General features: G+C 41.7%; 1 protein-coding gene across 3 annotated transcripts in view; it reads left to right on the forward strand.

Annotated features, from left to right (window-relative positions):
- The window catches only part of LOC117464719 (voltage-gated potassium channel KCNC1-like), a 58,846-nt gene that overhangs the window by 23,417 nt on the left and 12,107 nt on the right, over positions 1 to 23,322 (forward strand). For 2 of the 3 annotated variants that reach the window (XM_034107340.2, XM_034107337.2), the window contains exons 3-4: positions 14,015 to 14,996; positions 16,337 to 16,531. In XM_034107340.2, the coding sequence (XP_033963231.1) occupies positions 14,015 to 14,996; positions 16,337 to 16,531 (1,177 nt within the window). Of the gene's footprint in view, positions 1 to 14,014; positions 14,997 to 16,336; positions 16,532 to 17,498; positions 17,628 to 23,322 lie in introns of all 3 variants that reach the window. The other variant, XM_034107338.2, reaches the window with a different exon arrangement.

The following is a 23,322-nucleotide window of genomic DNA, read 5'->3' on the forward strand; positions in this document are numbered from 1 at the left end:
AAACCACGTGTTTTTGCTGATGGGAACTTTACCATGTTTAGTTCTGACTCTGGGGACAGAAAGCTGACCAGTCCCTGAAGACCTGAGAGATCTGGATGGTTCATAATTTAGCAGTAGATCAGAAATGTATTTTGGGCCTAAACCATTCAATGCTTTATAAACCAGCAGCAATAGTTTTGAAACAATTATTTGACACACAGGAAGCCAGTGTAAAGACTTCAGAACTGGAGTGATGTGATCCACTTTCTTAGTGTTAGTGAGGACTCGAGCAGCGGCGTTCTGAATTAGCTGCAGCTTTCTAATAGATTTTTTAATGAGACCTGTGAAGACACCATTGCAGTAGTCCAGTCTACTGAAGATAAAGGCATGGACAAGTTTTTCCAAATCCTGCTGTGACATTAGTCTTTTAATCCTAGATATATTCTTTAGGTGATAGTAGGCTGATTTAGTAATTGTTTTAATGTGACTGTTGAAACTCAGGTCAGAGTCCATGACTACACCTAGATTCTAAAGATAATTATTAACAGTTAATCTGCAGATTATCTTCTCAATTGATACATAAAGTGATGAAGTTGCTCATGTAATCCATCAAACACTCAAAACCAACTTGCAGTTAACAATCATAAATAAAGCATCACACCCTTATAATTAATAATCTCTATGCAGGATCTTTTGCATTTATGTTTGAAAAATGATTTCCTTCTCTCTCCTGAGACAGTTTTCTTGATCAGGTGTTCAGTCGTTACCCTTTGGCACTCAAACAGTCAAAATGTATCACTGCTCATTCCCTTGGAAAATTACATTGGAGGACGTCACTGGGACAATTCCTGTGTGACCATCTGCTTCCTCGTGATTGTCCCTCCTGTCCAAGTGGCAGTGGAGTGGAGGCAGAGCGAATGACTCCCCTAAATAGAAACATGATCGAGAGAAGTGAGTAACGGTCGGATTTGAGAGTGGATCTGGATGCAAATGTATCAGAATGTCCTATTTGTTGAGATCATTCTCTCAAACTTTCAATTTGTTTCTGTTAAACTTAATGAGCAACTCGACATTGAATGGTTGACAGTTTAATATGTGTAGTGCTCTTGTTTACCAAATAGGCCTTTGTGATTGTCTCATTTGATTTCCTTTTTTTTTATGGGGCTATGAGGTAGATTACAGATTTTGACTGAAGCACAGAGGGAGAGAGGGGGAGGGGGAGGCAGTCAATCAAAACAGCTATTAGAACAAGGACAGCTTTGTTTAACTTGCTTTGCGTGTCTCGAACGATACGAAGATTGAGAAAACAGGTTGGTAAGGCAGGAAAAAGGGAGGATCTGCTGAAAAGGAAGGGGGGGGGGGTGGGATGCTGCGTCGCAAAGGACAAATGTAAATAGCATGCTGCAGTAATCCGGACTGAATACAAAGCAGGTGGCACGTGTACAGTTCACTCACCTCCACACAGTGTTTGTTTGTCTTCAGAAAGGTTTGACAGGACTGCAGCAGGAATTCAATGGAGGGTACCTGAACGCTGCAGAGCTGATACAGCACTGTGACGACTGGAGAGCAGTATGTGTGTGTGTGTGTGTGTGTGTGTGTGTGTGTGTGTGTGTGTGTGTGTGTGCAACACGTTCTCACTCCCATCCCGTCACATATTGACGGACGGTCAGGGCCCCTCCCCGTCGCTATATTACGTACAGGGTACCCCTTTCCCGTAATTTTCTACGGCAGGGCGTCCCATAGACCTTCATTGCGGACAGCGGACCCCTTGACCGTCAGGCTTCTACGGGAAGGGCGTCCCATAGACCTTCATAATGCCTATTTTAAGGTTCATTTGGCCATTAAAATGCATTTTGATGTCATTTTATGCGAGTAATGAGTTTTTATTTCTGATTATTTGTGCAGTACATGTACATGATGTTTAGTTTGCTAGTTATGACGAAGATTACTTCATGAATGTGTACACATTCATGGTTGCTAGGTGGTTGCTATGGACGCTGCAACAGCTCCCAGACCACGTGATCAACAACAATGGCTGTCCTTCGTGTTATTCTCGGTGGAAAAATGCCTATTTTATGGTTCATTTGGCCGTTAAAATGCGTTTTGATGTCATTGTATGCGAGTAATGAGTTTTTATTTCTGATTATTTGTGCAGTACATGTACATGATGTTTAGTTTGCTAGTTATGACGAAGATTACCTTACGTCTGTGAGGAAAATGCATGGGGCTCAGAGCCTCGTATTTTTAAAATCTTTTTTTCCTTCTAATTTGTTATTCTTTTCAAAATAACACACTGTTATTTACTCACCAATAACATACAATTATCCTTGCTTTTATTTATTGGTTTAATTCCATAATCTCGGTCTTTTTTGGCGTTCGTCAGGAACTGAATTTAAAAATAAAAATAACCGGACATGTAATGCACAAATAATCCGAAATAAAAACTCATTACTCGCATAAAATGAGATCAAAACGCATTTTAATGGCCAAATGAACCTTAAAATAGGCATTATGAAGGTCCATGGGACGCCCTGCCCGTAGAAGCCTGACGGTCAAGGGGTTCGCTGTGTCCGCAATGAAGGTCTATGGACGCCCTGCCCGTAGAAGCCTGACGGGCAAGGGGTCCGCTGTGTCCGCAATGAAGGTCTATGGGACGCCCTGCCCGTAGAAAATGACGGGAAAGGGGTACCCTGTACGTAATATAGCGACGGGGAGGGGCCCTGACCGTCCGTCAATATGTGACGGGATGAGAGTGAGAACGTGTTGGTGTGTGTGTGTGTGTGTGTGTGTGTGTGAGAGCTCGATTTGTCTGTAGCGTGTCAAGGAGTTGAGTCATTCAGGGAATGTCTGAAACAGAAGTCTGTTTGATGATTGCAATTTTACCAGGATCACTTCCAAGAGCCCTAACCTCAGAGTCAGTGTTTCTCACATTTAGAAAATAAAGTATATCCGAGGATTACCCCGAGCACAAGCTAATTATATCTCGTAGTTCAGAGCCTACTCTTTCTAACCTCCGTCGCTCCTCCTTATTCAGCTCCTGCTACATTCATCTGTTTGATGAGCCTGATGCACTTGTGTTTCGCCCACATGCAATATTGCAACACATGCAGCAATCCCGTAACTTCCCTTGACTTCTTCCAGTCCCACCCGTTTTCCACGCCTCGCCTGTCCTGCCCTTCATTATCCCGCAGCGTCCCGTGTTCAGTGACCCCTAACAGGGGCTCACAGTCTTTTACTGCCTGTCTTGTCTCGGACACTATCGTCCTCCTCCACCAAAGTCAATTGGATTTCCCTTGAGGCGAGACGTTTCTGTAGGACAGGAATAGGGGAGGAGGACCACAAGAATGTGATCTCTCCTCTCAATCTCAATCTCAATCTTTATTTATTTATATAGCACATTTAAAACAACCTTCGGCTGACCAAAGTGCTGTACAGGGCAGGCAGTAACTACAATAGTGAATAACCCAATGGGAGTACGATAATAAAAACAATAATTAAAAACATAATAAAAAGCACAATAACTAGAAACATATAAAAAATAAATAAATAAAAAACACATACAAATATAAAAATGTAATGCTCAACTAGTATTAAAAGCCAGTGCAAAGAGGTGAGTTTTTAGCTGGGATTTAAAAAGTTCAATAGACTCAACAGTCCGGATATGTGCTGGGAGGCTGTTCCACAGTCTGGGAGCTGCAACACTGAAGGCCCTGTCACCTCTGGTTTTTTTCCTGCTCCGAGGAACCACCAACATATTCTGCTGAGCTGAGCGCAATGCTCTAGCAGGAGCATGGCGGTGCAACAACTCAGACAGGTAATGTGGTGCCAGTCCATGCAATGATTTAAAAACAACAAGTAAGTACTTGAACTGGATCCTGTAACTGACAGGAAGCCAATGAAGGTCTGCCAAAACGGGTGTGATGTGGTCATAACGTCTCTTCCCAGTAAGAAGGCGGGCAGCCGCATTTTGGACCAGCTGCAGGCGACGGATCAAGCACTTGTCAACACCAATATAGAGGGAGTTACAGTAGTCTAAACGAGACGTGATAAATAAGTGGATTAGCTGTTCAAATTCCTTACTAGGAAGATAGGCTTTTACCTTCCCCAGAAGCCGCAGCTGGAAGAAGCTTGTCTTGACAACTGAGTTTATCTGTTTGTCAAATTTAAAACAGTTGTCAAAGATGACTCCAAGATTTCTGACAGAGGGACGGCTGTAGGAGGCTAAGGGGCCGACTACACTATTAAAGCCATCTGTTTGTCCAAATATTATAATCTCCGTCTTCTTTTCATTAAGAGTCAAGAAGTTGATTTCCATCCATGATTTTATGTCTTTCAGACAGCTAAGCAAGGCAATCCTAGATTCCTTATTTGCTGTTATAGGCAGGTATACCTGCAGATCATCTGCAAAGCAATGGTAAGAAATGTTGTGCTTTTTAAAAATTGACCCCAGAGGTAGTAAATACAGACTGAACCAAATGGGGCCCAGGACAGAGCCTTGTGGGACCCCATATGCTAGTGGGGCTGCAGCTGAAGAATACTGGCCAAGATGCACAGAAAAGGTCCTTTCTGACAGATAGGATTTAAACCATTTTAGGACGTTACCTTTAATACCGACACACAGTTCAAGGCGTGATAACAAAATGTGGTGGTCAATGGTGTCAAAAGCAGCAGACAAATCTAAAAGCACAAGCACAGCAGAATTCCCAGAATCAGCAGTTAAAAGAAGATCATTCAAAACTCTTAGAAGAGCAGTTTCCGTGCTGTGGCGTTATTTAAAACCAGACTGAAACTTCTCTGATATGCAGTTTAAAACAAGGTGTGACTGCAGTTGTGCTAAAACCAATTTCTCTAGGACTTTAGACAGGAAGGGAAGCTTAGAGATAGGTCTAAAGTTGGAGAGAACAGAATGATCAAGGTTTTGTTTTTTGATAAGAGGCTGCACTACAGCATGTTTAAAAAAGGTTGGAACGTAGCCTGAGGTGAGAGAGATATTTATCAAAGTTAAAATATATGACCCAATAGTATTAAAAACGTCTTTCAGTAGTCTGGGAGGAATACTGTCAAAGGGGTATTGTGAAGGTTTCAATTTTCTAACCACCTCAGATAACTCGGACAGTGAAACCAGGTCAAACTGCTCGAAGATAGCTGAGCACACAGGAGACACTGCTGGGTCTAAGGTGAGAGGAGGAGGTGAAGATCTGATGGCCAAGACTTTATCGTTAAAGAATGAAAGAAACTTTTCACATAGAGTAGGTGATGGCACAACACAGGGAGAGTTACAGGGATTTAAAAGAGAATTAAGAGTGGTAAAAAGGAACTGGGGCCTATTTCTGTTTTTGGACACAAGATTTGAAATAAAATGAGTTTTTGCACATTTAACAGCCCTCTGATATTCGCTTAAACTGTCTCTCAGAATCCCCAAGGAGACGTGAAGTTTATCCTTCTTCCATCTCCTCTCTGCTCGTCTACATGCGCGTCGTAGGGCGCGGGTAGAGTCAGTCCTCTGATATTACCTTATTTCTATTGTGAGTCTGTTGTTATCAGCAGTCATGGACCCGCTCTTTATAATTAGCTGAGCGGTCACCAGAGCATTGCACCTTGACATCTTGACTGTTCTCCAATGGTAGAGCAACCAGAATCAAAATGTCTGACATGTTAATGTAGTACCAAGAGAATGCTGCTGCAGATTCATGCCAATATCCATTAGTCAAGGTATTTTCTGGTAAAATTCCCAACATTTGTTCATGACAGAATTTGAAGATGTGTAAGATGTTATATCACTGAAAATGTAATGCCAACCAAGCAATGACATCATTATTAGCTTTTAAGTCAATACAACAAACACTCAGGTTAGCAAACAGCTGCCCATTTACACTCATGAAGCAACATCATTATTCATTTGTTTGTCTCCATTTGATGAATGTAAGTCCAACATTACCTCTACTTTTTGCTCTTATTTTGGGCTCCAGCTACCTTATTCTCCTACACAAATATTAATAACATTATACAATTTGTAGGATTAGATTCCAGTCTTGACTTTCTAAAACTCAGTCAAAATCTATTGATAACAGATACATGTTATCATGCCCAAAATGTTTTTATCTTATGAAATATATTGGCTTTTAGTCCACATTTGTTGCTGTTTCAAGAGCAACATTTCCCCTGCAGTCCAAATACTGTTTGTTCTGCTGTTGACGCTCTTAAAGTGAGGCAGGTAACTTCAGTAACAGGGCGGTTTATCAGCAATATACTGCACCAGATAACATTGCGATACTACATTTCAAAGAACTGTATCCAATATGAATCTGCTTTCACTTGGCACTCCATAAGTAAATGTTGAAGAAATAAACAGCTTGGCACCTTAAGGTTGCTGATAACGATCCAACAAAATAAAGTGCCAGTTATACTGACTTATTTTCGTCAGACATAGGTTTATTCTAAAAAAACCTCAATACTAGCTTTGAATGTAAAAAACAAATACATTCAGTTTAGCCCTATTGCTTTCCATGTGCTAATTGTAATTAGCGGACTTCATGCAATATGACGCCCTGAACACTGTGATTAACAGTCTTCGACACGTTTCATGGACCATGCCAGGATAACTCACATGAGGACGCCTTGGGCTAGGGGATCATAAACGACTAAAAGCCACTAAAGTAATTCATAATTCAACACTGAGAGAAAATGCAGCAGTTAAAAAAATGAAAGACATGTTTTCTGAACCGCTCTCTCTCTCTCTCTCTCTCTCTCTCTCTCTCTCTCTCTCTCTCTCTCTCTCTCTCTCTCTCTCTCTCTCTCTCTCTCTCTCTGCCTTTCCACTCGGGTTTTCCGCTGGTCCGTTTCACACGCCATGTCCCGAGAGCGAACTCTCTTCTGACATTTTAGCTATTCTCTTTGTCTTGTTCAAGAGCGTTTTACTGCCCTGTTTCTCAGAATATAATGGCGATGATGACAACAGTGATGATGACGATGGTAAAGCGAAGGCTATTCCCGTAAACCCACCCAAGGTTATACTCACACTGCACGCTAAGTGGCTACTTTAAACGTCTCTGAGCGAAGGCCGCAGCCGTTCACCTAAGATAATAGATTAATCTTCTCTGTCCAAGTCTAACCCAGCGCTCGGGTTGCCCTTCAGGAACACGTTCTGTATTTCAAATCGCTTAGACGTCATGCCTCATTCACGTGCCAATTTCACATCATCCTTCAATGTCTTCTTATCGTTGCTGACTCTGCAATGGTCCCCCATTAGCTTTGCCCTGACTGACGTTGATCGTCATATTAATGCTTATCAAACATCCCCATCAGAACATCAGAACCAAAGATCTGTTCATCAGAAGCACGGCCCTTTATTTGTCTCGAAATCTCTGTCAAGGTCACCCCCCCCGACATCTCGAATGTTAATCTTCCATCTCACAATCGCAGCTCTGCTCTTCTACATTCAGCCTGTATGCCAGCTGTAGGAGCAGTGTTTGGCTTAGTCCTGTCCTTGGTGCCTGAAAGCAGAGGCTAACGCAGTGGTTGTCATGGTGACAGAGAACCAGGCAGGGCTGTGGTAATACTGTAATGATAAAGCTCTCCTGGATGCTGCCGCAGTACACACAGCGCCACCAGGGTTCCGTTAAGGAAGAGTGCAGCGCACCACCGTGCACGCAAAACGCCTGCAGGGCTGATATCGCCGCCGAGCATCTCTCCGTGGTTATATCGCTTACATTCATGCTCTCCCAACACCTCCTCCTTTCTTCTTTTCTATCTCTTTATTGCACTCTCACTCTCTCCGGTGCCCCTGCTCTCTCCCCTTGATTGGTTCACGTCATTGTATTCTCTCCTGTGCTCGTCTTTTCATCTGCTCCACCTCCATTCCTTCACTCGCTCTTCCTCATTCATCCGTCGAAACACAATCAAACGCTCTCTATCATCAACTTCCTTTCTCTCTCTCTCTCTCTCCCTCTCTCTCTCTCTCTCTCTCTCTCTCTCTCTCTCTCTCTCTCTCTCCAGAAGCTCTTTCTCATTTGCTTCTCTCTCTTTGTCTCTCCGTCTCTGACTCCGGCTCTTTTCAATTTATGTTGATGATCTTTGAAAATCTAATTTCAGAGTCTGGAGAGCGAGGGGAGACTCTATTGGGCCTTGAAGGTCATTGGACTGCAGGTGTCAGGCGTTTACTGTCGGGGATTCAAACAATACACTGTGCCTCCGAATCATATATTCATACGACCGTCCACATGCATACCTTCATGTCGCAGCGAGGAGAGTGATGGAGGGAGAGAACAGACACAAAGTGCCCGAGGAGATAAATAAGTGTGAAGTGACAGATTGCTACTTTCCTTTCATCTTCCTCTACCTCTATATTTCCCTTTGTGTCTCCACTCGTCCCTCTCCATCACCCCAATGCAGTGCTCATGGAGTTACCTCTCACTATCTGAGATCAGCAAGCGTGCGCACACACACCTCCTGTGCCCATAGGCTGTTTGTCTCACATCGTGAGTCATGTCCACACACACACACACACACACACACACACACACACACACGCACGCGCGCACGCACACACACACACACACACACACACACACACACACACACACACACACACACACACACACACACACACACACACACACACACACACACACACACACACACACACATACCATGTATACATCACTTCAGGGGACATTACATTGACTTACATGCATTTCCTGGAGACTTATCCTAACCTTAACCAACACATGCCTAACCCTAACCCTAACCCTAATCCTAAACCTAACCAAGTCTTCACCCTAAAATTAATGATTCCCCTCATGGGGACCTCCATTTTGTCCCCATAAAGGGACGCGAGTCCCCACACGTGACTATGTAAACAGATTTAGGTCCCCACAAGTATAGTAATGCTAGAACACACACACACACACACACACACACACACACACACACACACACACACACACACACACACACACACACACACACACACACACACACACACACACACACACACACACACACACACACACACACACACACACACACACACACACACACACACACACACACACACACACACACACACACACACACACACACACACACACACTTGAGCCCGGCAATAACGCCAACACATGTGAACACAGGCACATACAGTACACACACACGCACACACACACTCATCTACACCTGATGTGTGGCTTAAGGTTACATTTCTTAGCAGTGGGGGGGGGGGGGGGGGTGCTTCCTGATCACACTGCTTGACATGCTGCTGCATATTTAAAAAGGACTGGCTGCTGTGTTGCATTGATCAATATTGATTCGATGTGCAATCGACTGTGCTCTGCCATTGTGAACCACGGCATCATTTAATTACTGAAACCATGAATGAACCTTTGTGTCATCACTGGCAGTATTGTATTGTAGCGTGGTCAAAGTAATGGAATTATAGTACAGTACGTTAGGTTAAAGTTTCACTTAGCATGATGTTAAGTGCAACCCTAGTGTTGATCTGTGCCCTTTAAGACCTGTATTTATTTCCGTTAAAAAGGTACGCTGTCATTGGTGAGTCAATCTTTCAGTCTAACCGTCGTTGAGGAGTTTACTGTTTCAGTCTCAGGCTGTGAGGTTGACATACAGATGTGTGTTATTTCCTGTGTGTTAAGGATTTCCCACCAGAGTTCCCACCTGACACCAAAGTGTAATTTAGAGATGAGGGCCGATCTGCAAATCAGAGGAGGCTTGGCGGTTTCATCACAAATCTCTTGTGTGTTCGCTCATCATACTTTACCAGCCAGACAAGAGAAGAACGCTTTCAGTGTGGGAGTATGTTCATTTAGTGAAAATAATAGATCAGGGCTAATTGTTGTGGAAAAGTATCTGTGTTTATTTAAAATGATACAATCGTCTAGGTGAAATATAGTCAAAGCCTTCCCTTAGATTAATCTTTACTTTACATTACATAGAGCTTTCTCATGACCCCACATCGATGTATCAGATGGCAAACATTCAAAACAGACCTGCCAAGATGTTTTGGGTTTTAGATGAGCCTTACGAACACTAGGCTCAACTACATATGAATTTGATTTGTTTGCGAATATATTATTTTGAGCGCATCTATTTATTTTAGTCCACTTAGGATAATATCAAATGATTTTGGCCAGGATAAAGGTGACATTTTCCCACGATCCCATACTTGTCATTAAATGGATATATTTGATATTATAGCACATCTTACTAACTGTAGCTTTGAGTCATATGTATTCCTTTCAATGTACTGTGGTTCTTAAAATGTATTATATGTAAGGAGAATAGACAAAGTACTTCCTATGCCCCCTTTGTTGACAGAAGTTACTTATAAGGCCTGTCATATCCTATTAGCCTTAAGTCTCCTGATAGTCGTTTTAGTTTGTCTCATTCTTATCAATATGTATTCTGTTGTTGCTGTCTTTGCGTGACAGCCACATCACTATAGGATTATCAGACCGCTGATTCACCTTAGTAAAAGTTATTCTCCCTGTTTGAATTATGCTCCAGATTTTGTCTTTCGGCCCTCACCTCCTCTGACTTTCATCGCGCTCTGTTCTTTCTGGTGGATTGCTTCAACTTTTTCCTTTATGCTTCTCTACGATCCGCATCGTCTGGTGTCCCTCCCACCTGTCCACCCCCTCCTGTGTCTCCACCTGTGTCTCCACCTACTTAGATAAGATAAGATGCCACTGCAGTTCTGCCACTTGTGTTTTTATCCACAGTGAAGGTCTAAAAAAGCATTCAAAAACTCACTTTGGGGATATTTCTCCATTTCATCACTTCGTAAGCGTGCTGCTAATCTTGAGATTAGCCTTTATTAATGTGGTTGTAAGGAATAAAAGCAACTGTAGGAAAAATAAGTGCGTATCACTTCAGGGAAAAACTCTCCTCCATGCTCTGATTTGTACATCTGAAGGTTGTCTGAGTTTAGCGAGTGAGGGGGCATCCAGAGCAGGTCCCACCGGGGCTTTCCTGCTTCCCCAGGACCGGGGGCTGGCATAGGGGTGGAAGGAGGAGGGTGATTAAGAACCTCAGTCTGTGTGTGTTCATGATACAGAGGGGAAGAGCTCTGCAGTCTGAGAAAGTAGGTCAGACACCATCTAGTGTCTACATAACGTAGACAGAAAAGGACAGGAAAAAAGGCGGGAGAAATTTGGGGTCTTTGAGGGTAAAGGAAAAAACTGGAGCATCCTGATAATGTACGTTTTCAAACTGTCCGGTTTACAGAGGTAATCCTTGAAAAGATGTTGCAATTTTTGTGATTTAATTGCACCTTATATAGATACTAAAATAACCTATACGTTTATACATTGGATATTGACTTAGGCTACACCACTGTCTTTCCTGGAAGGTCACTACTTTGGCTAAACGCTCGTCAGCTAATCTCCTTAATAAATGCAGCGCCTCAGAGTCTTCTACTTAGTCAATTTCTGTCATGAAGGCACTTGGAAAACAAATGTGTATGGCTCTCATCCAATTTTCAACTCAAAGGAAAGCGGAGAGAAAGAAAAGCAAGACCTTCTTCAGAAAAAATAACCTAAACTGTTTCATTTGCTTAGTTTAAGGCTTTAAGTATGTTGCGTTTGATATTACATAAGTGCATAATGTGGAAAATACACATTGACATGCATTATACACTGAAGGCACTCAGGCTTCTTATATATGGGCGCCACTCAAGTCTGAATTACCTTTCTCTTTTGCTCTTCAGGCCATGTCTGTTTTATTATTCATTTGATAAAGCTCAAAGTTATGCTTCTATAAATACACTGCAGGGCTTGTAACAGATGGGGAAATGGTGCTGTTTTCACACACACACACTGATGTTATCAAACTGCTCGCATGAGAGGACAATTAAAGGGGCTACGGTAGAATAATAACCTGGGAAAAGATCACACTGATGGTCAATGCTAAGGAAAATTGTCTTTGAGCGCTGAACAAGCCAACAAACCTGAAAGTCATTTTGAATACGACAGCTTATTTTGTTGTTCTCTGTCCCGATGATTTACCACAGAGGAGAGGCTTTTTAAAGTAGATAAGCGAACATATAGCTGTAAGACAGTGTTTCTCAAACTTTTTCATACCAAGGACCACTTAACCAATAAAAAAACACTCGCGGACCACCTAATTCCACAAATATCCAAAAACACATCGTTTTTTAAAAATCGCCTGAAAATTGTACAAACAAGTGGCAACATGTGTGATGAAGGTGCTTATCTGGGCTATATCATGCAATCAAAAGTGAAACTTAAGCTCGTTCCATTGCGGAGATATTCCCGTGAGAGTGCGAAAAACTTAAATAAATGTATTTATTTCAAATGTGAAATTTTACCAATATACTCAGGGACCACCAGGGGGCGGTCACGGACCACCAGTGGTCCGCGGACCACACTTTGAGAAGCACTGCTGTAAGACATAGTATCAAATTGATGCCACTTGTAGAAGATTTACTAAAACCATACTCCTACTATATGGAGGGGGTTAGAGGCATCCCAATTAAAACGTTGAGTCTGAAACAGGACCTTCAATATTATTTGTTACCTTTTTTCCGTTACAAGAACATTAGCGAAGGCAGCATAAGCTTTACAATTTACAACGAAGATATTTCAAAGCTTTGACACTACATTTTTGATCTCCTAACCACATTAATGAAATGACTCCTACGATTGCAAAAAGAAGGAGGTGGATAGATACTTTATTTATGCCGTTATATAGATGTAATGCCTCAATTTGTTTGGATTAATCATGACTTTCAAACATGAAACGTTGTTTAAATGTATTTTGCTAAACCCCACATTTCAGATTATCAGGAGGAAAATCAACACATTTCAGAAAATGAAATGCTACTCAGACCATCGATGAAGGGGAGGGGCAGGAGGAGAAACGGCATGTAGTAAAACGACAGCGTCGGACACGTTTTTCTTAATATTCAAAGAACCTGCATAGTTCAAGGGTTTGACATCGTACTGTAAGACTGGAAACACATGTACGTTTTCTGAATGTCTCCTACCTTCGCACAATTCCTTTTACAACATGGACCACACAGTGTGCTCTGGGATTGTTGTGTGGTATGTGTTTACTCTACTATAGCACACACATGATCAGTTATTCCTTGATCCTACCCTAACAGGTTTCTCCCCCTTGTCATCCCTCCATCTTCTCCTGTGTCCTCTCTAGCAGAGTACCACAGATAAGTTAGTAGTATCATTCTATTAATTTATAAAACCATTTTTTATTTTCTGTTTTGGATTCAGGACTAACATTAATTCATTGCGATGTTCTCTCCTTTTGTTAAGCATTTTTCTTCCTATTTCATGTTTAAAACATCTTTATTGCCTTAGAAATCTGAGCTGAGACCCTACATTTTCGGGTCAAACCATTTTCTTTAATAGGGGTCAGTGCTCTAATTATTAACCCAACAGTATGTGACATGTTTATTTATATTTCCAGAGTATGCTAATATGAGAATAAGTTATCATTTTAGAATGATACACATAGTACTATTAATAATTGGATTCATTTATAATAATTTCACATGGCACACGATGCGACATTAGACTGACAGCACATCTATTTTCATAGCTTCATCCTACATCACAATCATTTATGACTGTCAGATATAATTTGATCAGGCTGAATTAGTCTGATTATCTTTGGACTTTGATCACAATGGGTTAAATTATGCCAAGGTCCTTTTCAGGGCAAATCTGCATGCCCTGTGGTTGGTAAAAAAATCAAGAATGGGTGTAAAGTTTTGGGAAGACCTCAACATAGATGACCGTTACAACATGAGAAATAGTAGTTTTCTGTAAATAGTATAGAATGTAGTGTGTCTGCAGGAGGGTCCACCAGTTGTTTGTCTCTGCTGTTGTCTTTAGGTATTTTTGTCTATGCTTCTCTATATCCTCTTTGCCTTGCCAAATGTTCTTGATTTGCAACTGACTCTTTCTCCTTCTGCTTGCTTCCCTTTTTCTGCTTTCTCTTCCTATCATTTCATTTTGTTTGCTGATTTCTTTATTTCTTCCAGTATGTGGCATTTGGCTCCCTGTTCTTCATCCTCATCTCCATCTCCACTTTCTGCATGGAGACACATGAGGCCTTCAACACCATCCTGAAGAAGACGGAGAACGTCACGGTGGGCAACATAACCACGGAGGAGATTGTATACGAGGTGGTGACCGACAGCTGGTTGACATACGTGGAGGGCGTGTGCGTCATCTGGTTCACCATTGAGGTCATTCTGCGAGTCACCTTCTGCCCAGACAAGCTTGAGTTCTTCAAGAGCAGCCTCAACATCATCGATTTCATCGCCATCCTGCCTTTCTATCTGGAGGTGGGCCTGAGCGGTCTGTCCTCCAAAGCTGCCAAGGATGTCCTGGGGTTCCTCCGCGTCGTCAGGTTTGTCCGAATCCTCCGAATCTTCAAGCTGACCCGCCACTTTGTGGGTCTCCGTGTCCTGGGCCACACCCTGCGCGCCAGCACCAACGAGTTCCTCCTGCTGATCATCTTCTTAGCCCTCGGTGTCCTCATCTTCGCCACGATGATCTACTACGCTGAGCGGATTGGCGCAGACCCAGACGACCCAACTGCCTGCGCCCACACCGCCTTCAAGAACATTCCCATTGGGTTTTGGTGGGCCGTTGTGACCATGACCACGCTGGGCTATGGAGATATGTACCCGGAGACGTGGTCAGGGATGCTGGTGGGCGCCCTGTGTGCCTTGGCTGGTGTGCTGACCATTGCCATGCCTGTGCCTGTTATTGTCAACAACTTTGGCATGTACTACTCTCTGGCTATGGCGAAACAAAAGCTGCCCAAAAAGAAGAACAAACATATCCCAAGAGCACCACAACCAGGGTCCCCCAACTACTGCAAACCAGATGCCCTGGCTATGGCGACTGCATCACCGCAAAGGCTCTTGGGAAATGTCCTTGGTGGAGTGATGGGGTCTGGAGGCATGGGGGGTGACTGTCCTCTTGCCCAAGAAGAAATGATTGAGAGTAACAGAGGTGAGATATTTTTATTTTACTTTAAGTCTTTTTATTTTAAATGTATTTTACAATGAAATCTGGCTTGCTTGTTTCAAGGGAAATACTTTACTCGGTTTTAGGAATGCAAAGTGACCATTTTAGGGGTTCAGTGAAGGATAGAGTGCTAGAGACCGAGCGAGAGTACTATCAAGAAGGGATGCATAGTTGATTTTGGATCCACTTCAGAGGAATCACTCGCCCATCAGAACTCATGTGTTATTGATGATAAACTAGTTGGTCCAAAATGGCCTTAAGGCACCCATCTGTCAGTGAAGAACAAACACTTGAAGCAAAATGAACTCAATTATCCATTAAAACGGCTTAATGCATCTCGATTTGGGCTGACTGCACATATATTCTTTCTGGCATTAGCAGTAAAATCAGGAGGTCATGTTGCTCTTTGTTTGCTCTTTACATGCTGCAGCATCAGGCGTCAGTCACATGCAACAATAATGCACCTTTAATGCATTACTTTACCGCCTTAGTCATCAGTGAGACAGAAAATATTGGTTTCATCAGTGCTTTTACTACCTCCCGTCTGCCTGGCTTCCCTCCAGACTAAAAAGGTTTCCTGTAGGCTGTGTCAGTAGATCTTTTAAGTAGGAAGTTGTATTACTCAAAGATTTGACAACTGGCTCCAAGAGTGCTCTGCAGTATCCTCACAACATGATAGTAACATATGTTATAGTAAGGCCTCTGTGAACGACGTGTGGGTTACTACAGTTAGCATTCTCAATCATTAATGGACATTAATCACCACTAGACATGCTTGATGATTTACCAATGTGCAGCCCTACTGTAAGCACATGTAGTGATTGCTTAAGTTACTGTCAATAGAACACACGCTGAATTACAGTAATAACACACCTAAAGACTCAATTTAGCGTGATGGGAAACATACAATCAAGCAAATGTGTACATTATTGTTGCTGTTACTATTTTCCTAACAAATTATTTAGAAAATGCTCTTTGATGACAGGTTAGTCCACAGTTTACACAAGACCAATACCCAATTTGCCAAATATAAGAAAATGTATTGGTTTGAAATTTATTTTCTTTTGATTTATTTAAAAAATGTTTGAGTTTTTTGTGTGTTTTTTATTTTTCTGCATTGGGTCATTTTACAAATGTCAAATTTAGCTAAATATAGTCACTTACTTTAACTCAAGCGATGACTTCAAATGCAGGACTTTCATTGGTGACAGAGTATGTTTACTGTGTGGCATCCTGTAAGACACACTACGCTCTTCTCTATGATTTCCCCATAAAACTCCTATATGAAGATCCTGTATGTGTTTCTTCTTCCACCTGTCCTCTAGATGCCAAGCAGAACGGTGACGCAGCCTCGGCCGCGCTGGCTAACGAGGACTGTCCCACCATCGACCAGGTGCTGAGCCCAGACGAGAGGAGCCCCATTGGGCAAGGGCCGACCCGGGAACGCTACCAGCAGGACCGCGCCTGCTTCCTGCTCAACACCAGGGAATTCCGTGCCACAGATGGGAATGTGCGGAAAGGTACGTTTCACACCGGGAGACAGATACGAAAACATGCCCATCTTACGTAAACAGATCCACACAGCAAGATGCCAGGCACCACATACTGCAAACATGTATATAATATACATTCATAGTGCAGCTGATGCTAATACAGGCTACTGTATATAAGATGCACACATTTAGAGAAGGTGGGTTGGAAGAAAAGCACACTTTGAATGCCTCAATTACTGATAGCTCTCCATTACAGCATACACACACACACTCATGCAGTCACAACACATACACACGTCTTCTGCTCTGCTTCTACTGTTTCCACCTCTTCACATTCATGTTGATTGTGTTTCCATCACTGCGTGGTATCATGTTTTATTTCATCAGTCAGACAAGATTTTCTGTCCCTCTACTTCTCTCCTTTTAGTTTCTCTTCTACTCAGTCATGTCTTCCATCTCTCCATAGTGTGTGTGTATTCTGTTCCCTTCATTCGTGCTCATTCATGAACAATCTAAATCTTTCTCTGTCTTCTGGACTCAGTAAGTTGACCATGCATTAATTTTCTCTCGTCAATTCTGTTTCTCTCTCTCTCTCTCTCTCTCCTGCCTTATTTTTCCCCAACCCTCCCCCTCCCGCCTTTCCTTCCCTCTCCCTCTCCCTCCTTTCCTTCCCTCTCCCTACTTTCCTTCCCTCTCCCTCCTTTCCTTCCCCTCCCTAACCTGGTGCACATCCTCCCTCCTGAACTCCTCTGCCCAATATTAAATCCCATGCCCACAATTCCCCTCCTTCTTTTCCTTTGTGCTAACCCCTAACCCCTAACCTTTTTGTTTGTTTTACCCCATGTGCATTACCTTTGTGCTCATGATAAACCTGACACCTTTATTCATTTACTACTGCAATCCAATCACCACCACTGCCTGCCGCCAACCTGCACCAAAACACTCCCTCACACTCCCTCCAAACCTCCAACACCCCCTCGTTGACACTAACTAGAGTCCGTAGCCCTGGCACCCAGCCCAGACTCCCCTCTGACTGACGATTGGTATAAGATGGAAGGGTCTCTGTTAACGCAGGACCTCAATGCAAACTCCACCTCCTCCTGGATCAAACCGTAGACCAGAGGTAACACTGAAGAAAAGATAAACTTCAAAACGAGCTTTGTCAACTTTTGACTGAAAACATAGGAGACTTTAAATCTGGCTCTCAAACACACACTGCAGCATGTTTGCACTACTACACCAGTACGGCACGCACTTCAACACAGACGTAGCTTCACACACTAAGCATGCCGTCAGATCACAGATACACCACCACATCCACAGTGTTGTGTCTACATGTTCAGTGGGGTTTGAAGTGTCACCCTTGAAAAGTCTTGAGAGTGTGGAGAGTGTGCTGTCAGATTTACATTTGGAGAATGTCACAAACAGTTTAACCTAATGTACGTTAGAGCTTAAATCTGTACGGAAAGGTTTTGGGGGAATTTTAGGGCTCATTTTTATCCGCTAAAACCTGAACACCGCTGATATCCTACCTCCGCAACAATCCGATAAACAATGTGCAATATGTAAAAAAAAATGAAAGAAAATGGGATTGCTCTGTGATACACCCACAATGAGAAGTGTGCACACACATGTGTATACTTATGTGTGTCTGTGTGAGGGCGCACAACCTGCATACAAATAATAGTGCAGTAATGTGTCCATGTGCAAATACACCCAGCAGCTTCAGGGTCAATAACTAATAATAAAACATAACACTGAAGAAGATTGAACGGGAACAGCGGGTCACGTTGTTGTCTGATGTGCCTCTGTGTTGTTGTTGTCTCTCTCTTCAGGTTGTGTCATATCACGCGTGTGTATGTGGGCTTTTTCATTCTTACGTGTTATACACTGTGTCTCTGTCCTCTCAATGCCGTCTGAGTGTTGTGTTTGTGTTGTCGTGTGTGGCTTAATTGTGTTCGCCCCTTCTACTGTGTTTATCCGTGTGACTCCCGACCCCACGGACCTCCGCCTTGGCAAACAAAAGCACTCACTGCAATGTATAAAGGTTTTGCCTTTGTGTTATATTTACATGATGTACATTGTGCAAAGGTTACTCCTCAGGTTATGGCACTTATTTATTCTGTGCTTGAGTACATGTTGTGCTTAGACGTGTGAATAGATACATGTACACACGCTGTATTGTATGTCAAATCAATTGGCGAGCCGTAATCGCTTCCCCTGCAGTGCAGTGTTTTATGACAATCATATATCCAAGGCTAAAGGTCACTGGGGTCAGGGGCACATCTGGGTCAAGGGTTAGTACCTCTTGAAACATGGCACGCTTAACACAAACTTTGAAACATTTTATTTGATGAACCAAGCCAAAAACAGTGTGTTTTGAGCGTGTCATGGATCTGAGATACTATTCCCTCGAACATGTACTTTCAGTGCCTAGTGTAGTCCACAGTTCGGGACCTTTTTGTATATGTATACACCTGGAGAGAAATCAAAAGGATTATGAGCTGCACTAGGTGACTGAAACACTTAATGATCAGACAAATGCTAAGACAGATTTGAAAATACATGCTGTCCAAGGTAAGAAAGCTTCGAGCTGTCCGACACTTACAGGTCCCTGACATTGCTTCAGTTTCAGTGATATGTATTTACTGCGATTAAAGTGCTACAAAATCCCTCTTTAAAGCAAATCAGGAGTTTAAAAGAAATCAGCGCTGAAGCTGCTAGTTGGAGCTTTAGGGTTGGACTGTGATTCACTGTAAGAGATCTGTAATCGGTAATATTATGAGCCTTATGCATGGGTGCTTACAGTACATACCAAAGAAACGAGATCTGTTTGACCATCGACATCCTCTCGCCGGTGTGTGTGTAAATGCATCTTTGGCTACATTCATACATTTTAATGGCTCAAACTAACAATTGGTTACAACACATCTGTAATTAAAGGGAAACCAAGCAGTCCTTAATATTTAGAAAAGTAGCAAAATGGTCGACCCAAACATTCTCCTTGCGTTTAAAGAGGGATTCTCACGCTGTCTGAATGTAATTCTTGTGTGCTTCAATTGTGATTTAGTTCGTAGACACACGCATACGATGTCTTTGCCAGCTTAAGCTTTTAAGTTTCTTTGATTGTTGGCCATTTGATTTCCTGTGCCAATGCAATATGCATGTCTCACTGAGGTCAAACGGTCAATCTCCCCTCTGGTTGCCCACTCCCTCCTCGAGGCCTTAAGGATCTCACTCTGTCTCTCTCTCTCTCCTCTCCTCTGTTCCTCAATATATTTGTGTACAAGTTTTTTTTTTTCTTTTATGTATTGAGCTTTTGTGCTTATTTACTTCTGTTTCCAACATGTTGTGTGCATCTTTTATTAAGTATTTCTGTGGAGTTTTATGGTTTTGTAGCGCTTTGTGTTGTGTATGGTTTATCTTTTCAATGCGTCGAGGATTTAGTTATATTTATTTGTGAAATAGTAATTATTTTGCTGTTTGTTTTGGTATTTTATTTTTTTCTCAATGTCTTTGAGTTTTTTACAACCGTGTCTTGTTGTTTGATGTTTTGACTTCCCCTCTGTTCTTCCTGTATTCTGCTTTGAGTTTTACTTTCACCTACTATCTCACTTCTCTCAATTGGATTGATAAAGGAAATTGCCAACAATACGGTACAATCAATCAATTCGAGTAAAAACGGCCAACATCTAACTTCTTTAGGACATTTCCAAGGATTATTTAGACCAGGGGTGTCAAACTCAAGGCCCGGGGGCCAAATCCGGCCCGCGACTTAATTCAATGTGGCCCGCAAGAGCATACAAAGAATATAATAAGTTTATTATACGGTTACACGCCACTTTACAGGAGCACGTTGCCCATAAACTACATGTCCCACAATGCATCTTGTTTTGTGACATGCGCACTGAAGAGACTTGCAATTATTTGCCCTGGACTTCTGCTTTCAGACGTAGTTAATTATGAAGTTATTACACTATCCGGTAATAATCCAATGCAGAGGAAGTTATGTATCATAATACATTATTTTATATATATTAAATATATTATATATGTATATTTATAAAGTCTTAAAGTCACAACCGGCCCTTTGAGTGCAACCATAATGCTGATGTGGCCCGCGATGAAATTGAGTTTGACACCCCTGATTTAGACAATATGAATGTATTTTTCTAACCAAATTCAAACCATCTGCCTCAACAATAGGATGAACCCACATAAATGATACTCAACATGTGCTATGATAAGGTTTAACAAATACTAAATCTATTAATAAAATAGCTGCTATATTTAGCAAAAGCTCATTCGATCTCAATCCCCATTCCATCCCTCCATTACCCAATCATTTCATAATCATGATATTAATTGTGGCTGTAATTATTTCATGGGACTAACAGTTTTATAATATTTACTTATTGGTCACAACATATCGTTGTTTATGCCTTAAGCTCAGGCTCAGTGCAACAGGCTACAACTAAATAAAGAATGCTACGTTTAATATCCTCGTTATGTGTGAAAGCAAGTCACTGTCCTCCTCTCTGTCGTTGTAAGTGGTTTGTACAACTTCTCCTACATTGTCTTGCATGTCTTAACAACAATCTGCAAATATTCTTTTTTTCTGAGCCTGAGAGAAAACACACAATACAGAAAGTGTATACGTAGACTACATACATCGATATTCATATATAAGCCTGAGAAGTGTATATAGATTAAGTGGATTTGAGCTTTAATGATTGCAGCAGACACATATACTGTAGGTATGTATAACCGACTAACAAGAGGATGAAGGATACAGTTGCATGTCCTCTAGTTCTCCCAAAAGACACATCCATACTGTATGGATGTGTAATATTGGATAACAGGAGATCACACCATCTTTTACAGGCAATTGAACCCACGTAAGAATGAAACAGTATGGGGCGATGCCAAGAATAGCTCCTGAACACTCAGCATATCCACAGCAAGCTCATGAAACTATAGAACATGTGAATTACGTAATATGAGAAGTCAAGTAGCTCTCAGCCTTCTCCATACATACAAGATAGAAGTTTTCAGTTTATTTTTACATGATCATTCCCTTGAATATTTGCAGCTCCTCCTCCCTCTGTTCCTCTGTGTCTCCATTACATTTCCCTCCTGTGATTAACACTCATTCTCCATCCCATCCCCAGGCCGCCACTGCAGTGCAAGTGTAACTAAAGAGTGACTGTAGGTAGGTACAGACTGCCTCCGTAGTGTAAATGAAGTGTGACTTTGGGCAGGAATGATGTCACCACTGAAGAACAGTGACAGGCCCACTCAGTATTTCCCCTGGTGGAGGATCCCAGAGCACAAAGCCCTGTTGATATTGTAAATACAGTACTTAGCACCGTGAGGAGGAAGCTGGTAGACCGTGACAGACAGCAGTGGCTCAGACATGATTAACTTTATCAGCTTTATTATTGTCCTGCATGAAAACAATCTCCGTCTTAAAGAATGTGTTAATTAGCCAGCTAAACGGGTCACTTGAGTACATCTTAAATTCATCAGAACCATGTTATTGTTACATTTTCATCAGTTTCACCTTCATCTGATCAACTTATAGGGACTCTTTATTTCTCTTATGCATATTTTACTTATATCACACTTGACAAGTGTTCTAAATGCTCTGTTTTCAGACTAAAAATAGCCAATTAAATGGTTCAAATCCATTTAAAAAAGTGACAGAATGAAATACTGCCAACCTGACCACCTTATCATCTTATTTTGGTTAAAGAATATGAAACATGTTTGTAGTCTGTTGATCGCACTGTGTCATTCCCTTCATTGTTTCTCACTTCGCTCTGCACGCTAATTTTAGCACAAAGAATAGATCTAAAGGACTTTCAAAGTAAAATCAAATCCGTTTGTTGTAACTTCAAAAACGGGCTTCCCAACTTTAGTTCTAATAATTCCCGAAATGAATACTTCAAATCTGTAGGGCACTCGTCATTATTAATGACGTTAACTTATCATTTCAGCTGAATTAAAACATATATGAGCTGTTCGGGCATTACTATAACAGTTAAATTAATAAACACCAAGTAAATAAGCATTTAAGTTGTCTATTTTATATCATAGTTATATCTTTATCCTTTGAGATGTAATATATCTCAAATTCTTTTTTTGTGAAAAAGAGCAGAAGTCTTTTTGCATTAGCAGAAAATAGGTGTTAGTGCTCAGCTCTGACTCTGTGACATAGAGCATACAGTAAACTACATATTCAAATGAGAAGAAATTAAGATGGATTTCATGCGTACATTGCTTCCTGTGAATCCCTTCTTCGTGTGAATGCAATGTGAAGCCAGCACAGCAATGGTGAAGTGCGCCATTAACAATTAAAACTATAACATAAAGAGAGCTAATGACTGAATGCATGCAATACATTCAAACGCTATAGAAAATAAATGCAGATCATAAATAGTATAACAACTTGAATTAGCTATTCAGTTGGGTTGTTAAGTGAAGGTTTACCAGATAATGTTAATGTCATATTTACAATAACTACCTTTAAAAATAAAAAAAGAAGGTCTGCATTGAATTGCAGCATTGTTGTAGTTCTCCTTCCAGTTGTTGCTCCACGACGCTGATTCAGCATCACAACAATGGCTGCCATTTGATGCAACCTGACCATTTGTCTGGGAACATTTGGGTGGTTTGGACAAAATACTTTTGGACTGAAACTTGAGATTGAGGCCCCACCACAGATTGACCAGACAGCTTCTCAGACATCTGTGAGAAACCCGGTGAAAATGCATCATCGATACTTCACTGAGTTGCCATCAGACTAATGTGCCTGA

The sequence above is a fragment of the Pseudochaenichthys georgianus genome, chromosome 19 (genome assembly GCF_902827115.2).
Source record: "Pseudochaenichthys georgianus chromosome 19, fPseGeo1.2, whole genome shotgun sequence".
Lineage (NCBI taxonomy): Eukaryota > Metazoa > Chordata > Actinopteri > Perciformes > Channichthyidae > Pseudochaenichthys > Pseudochaenichthys georgianus.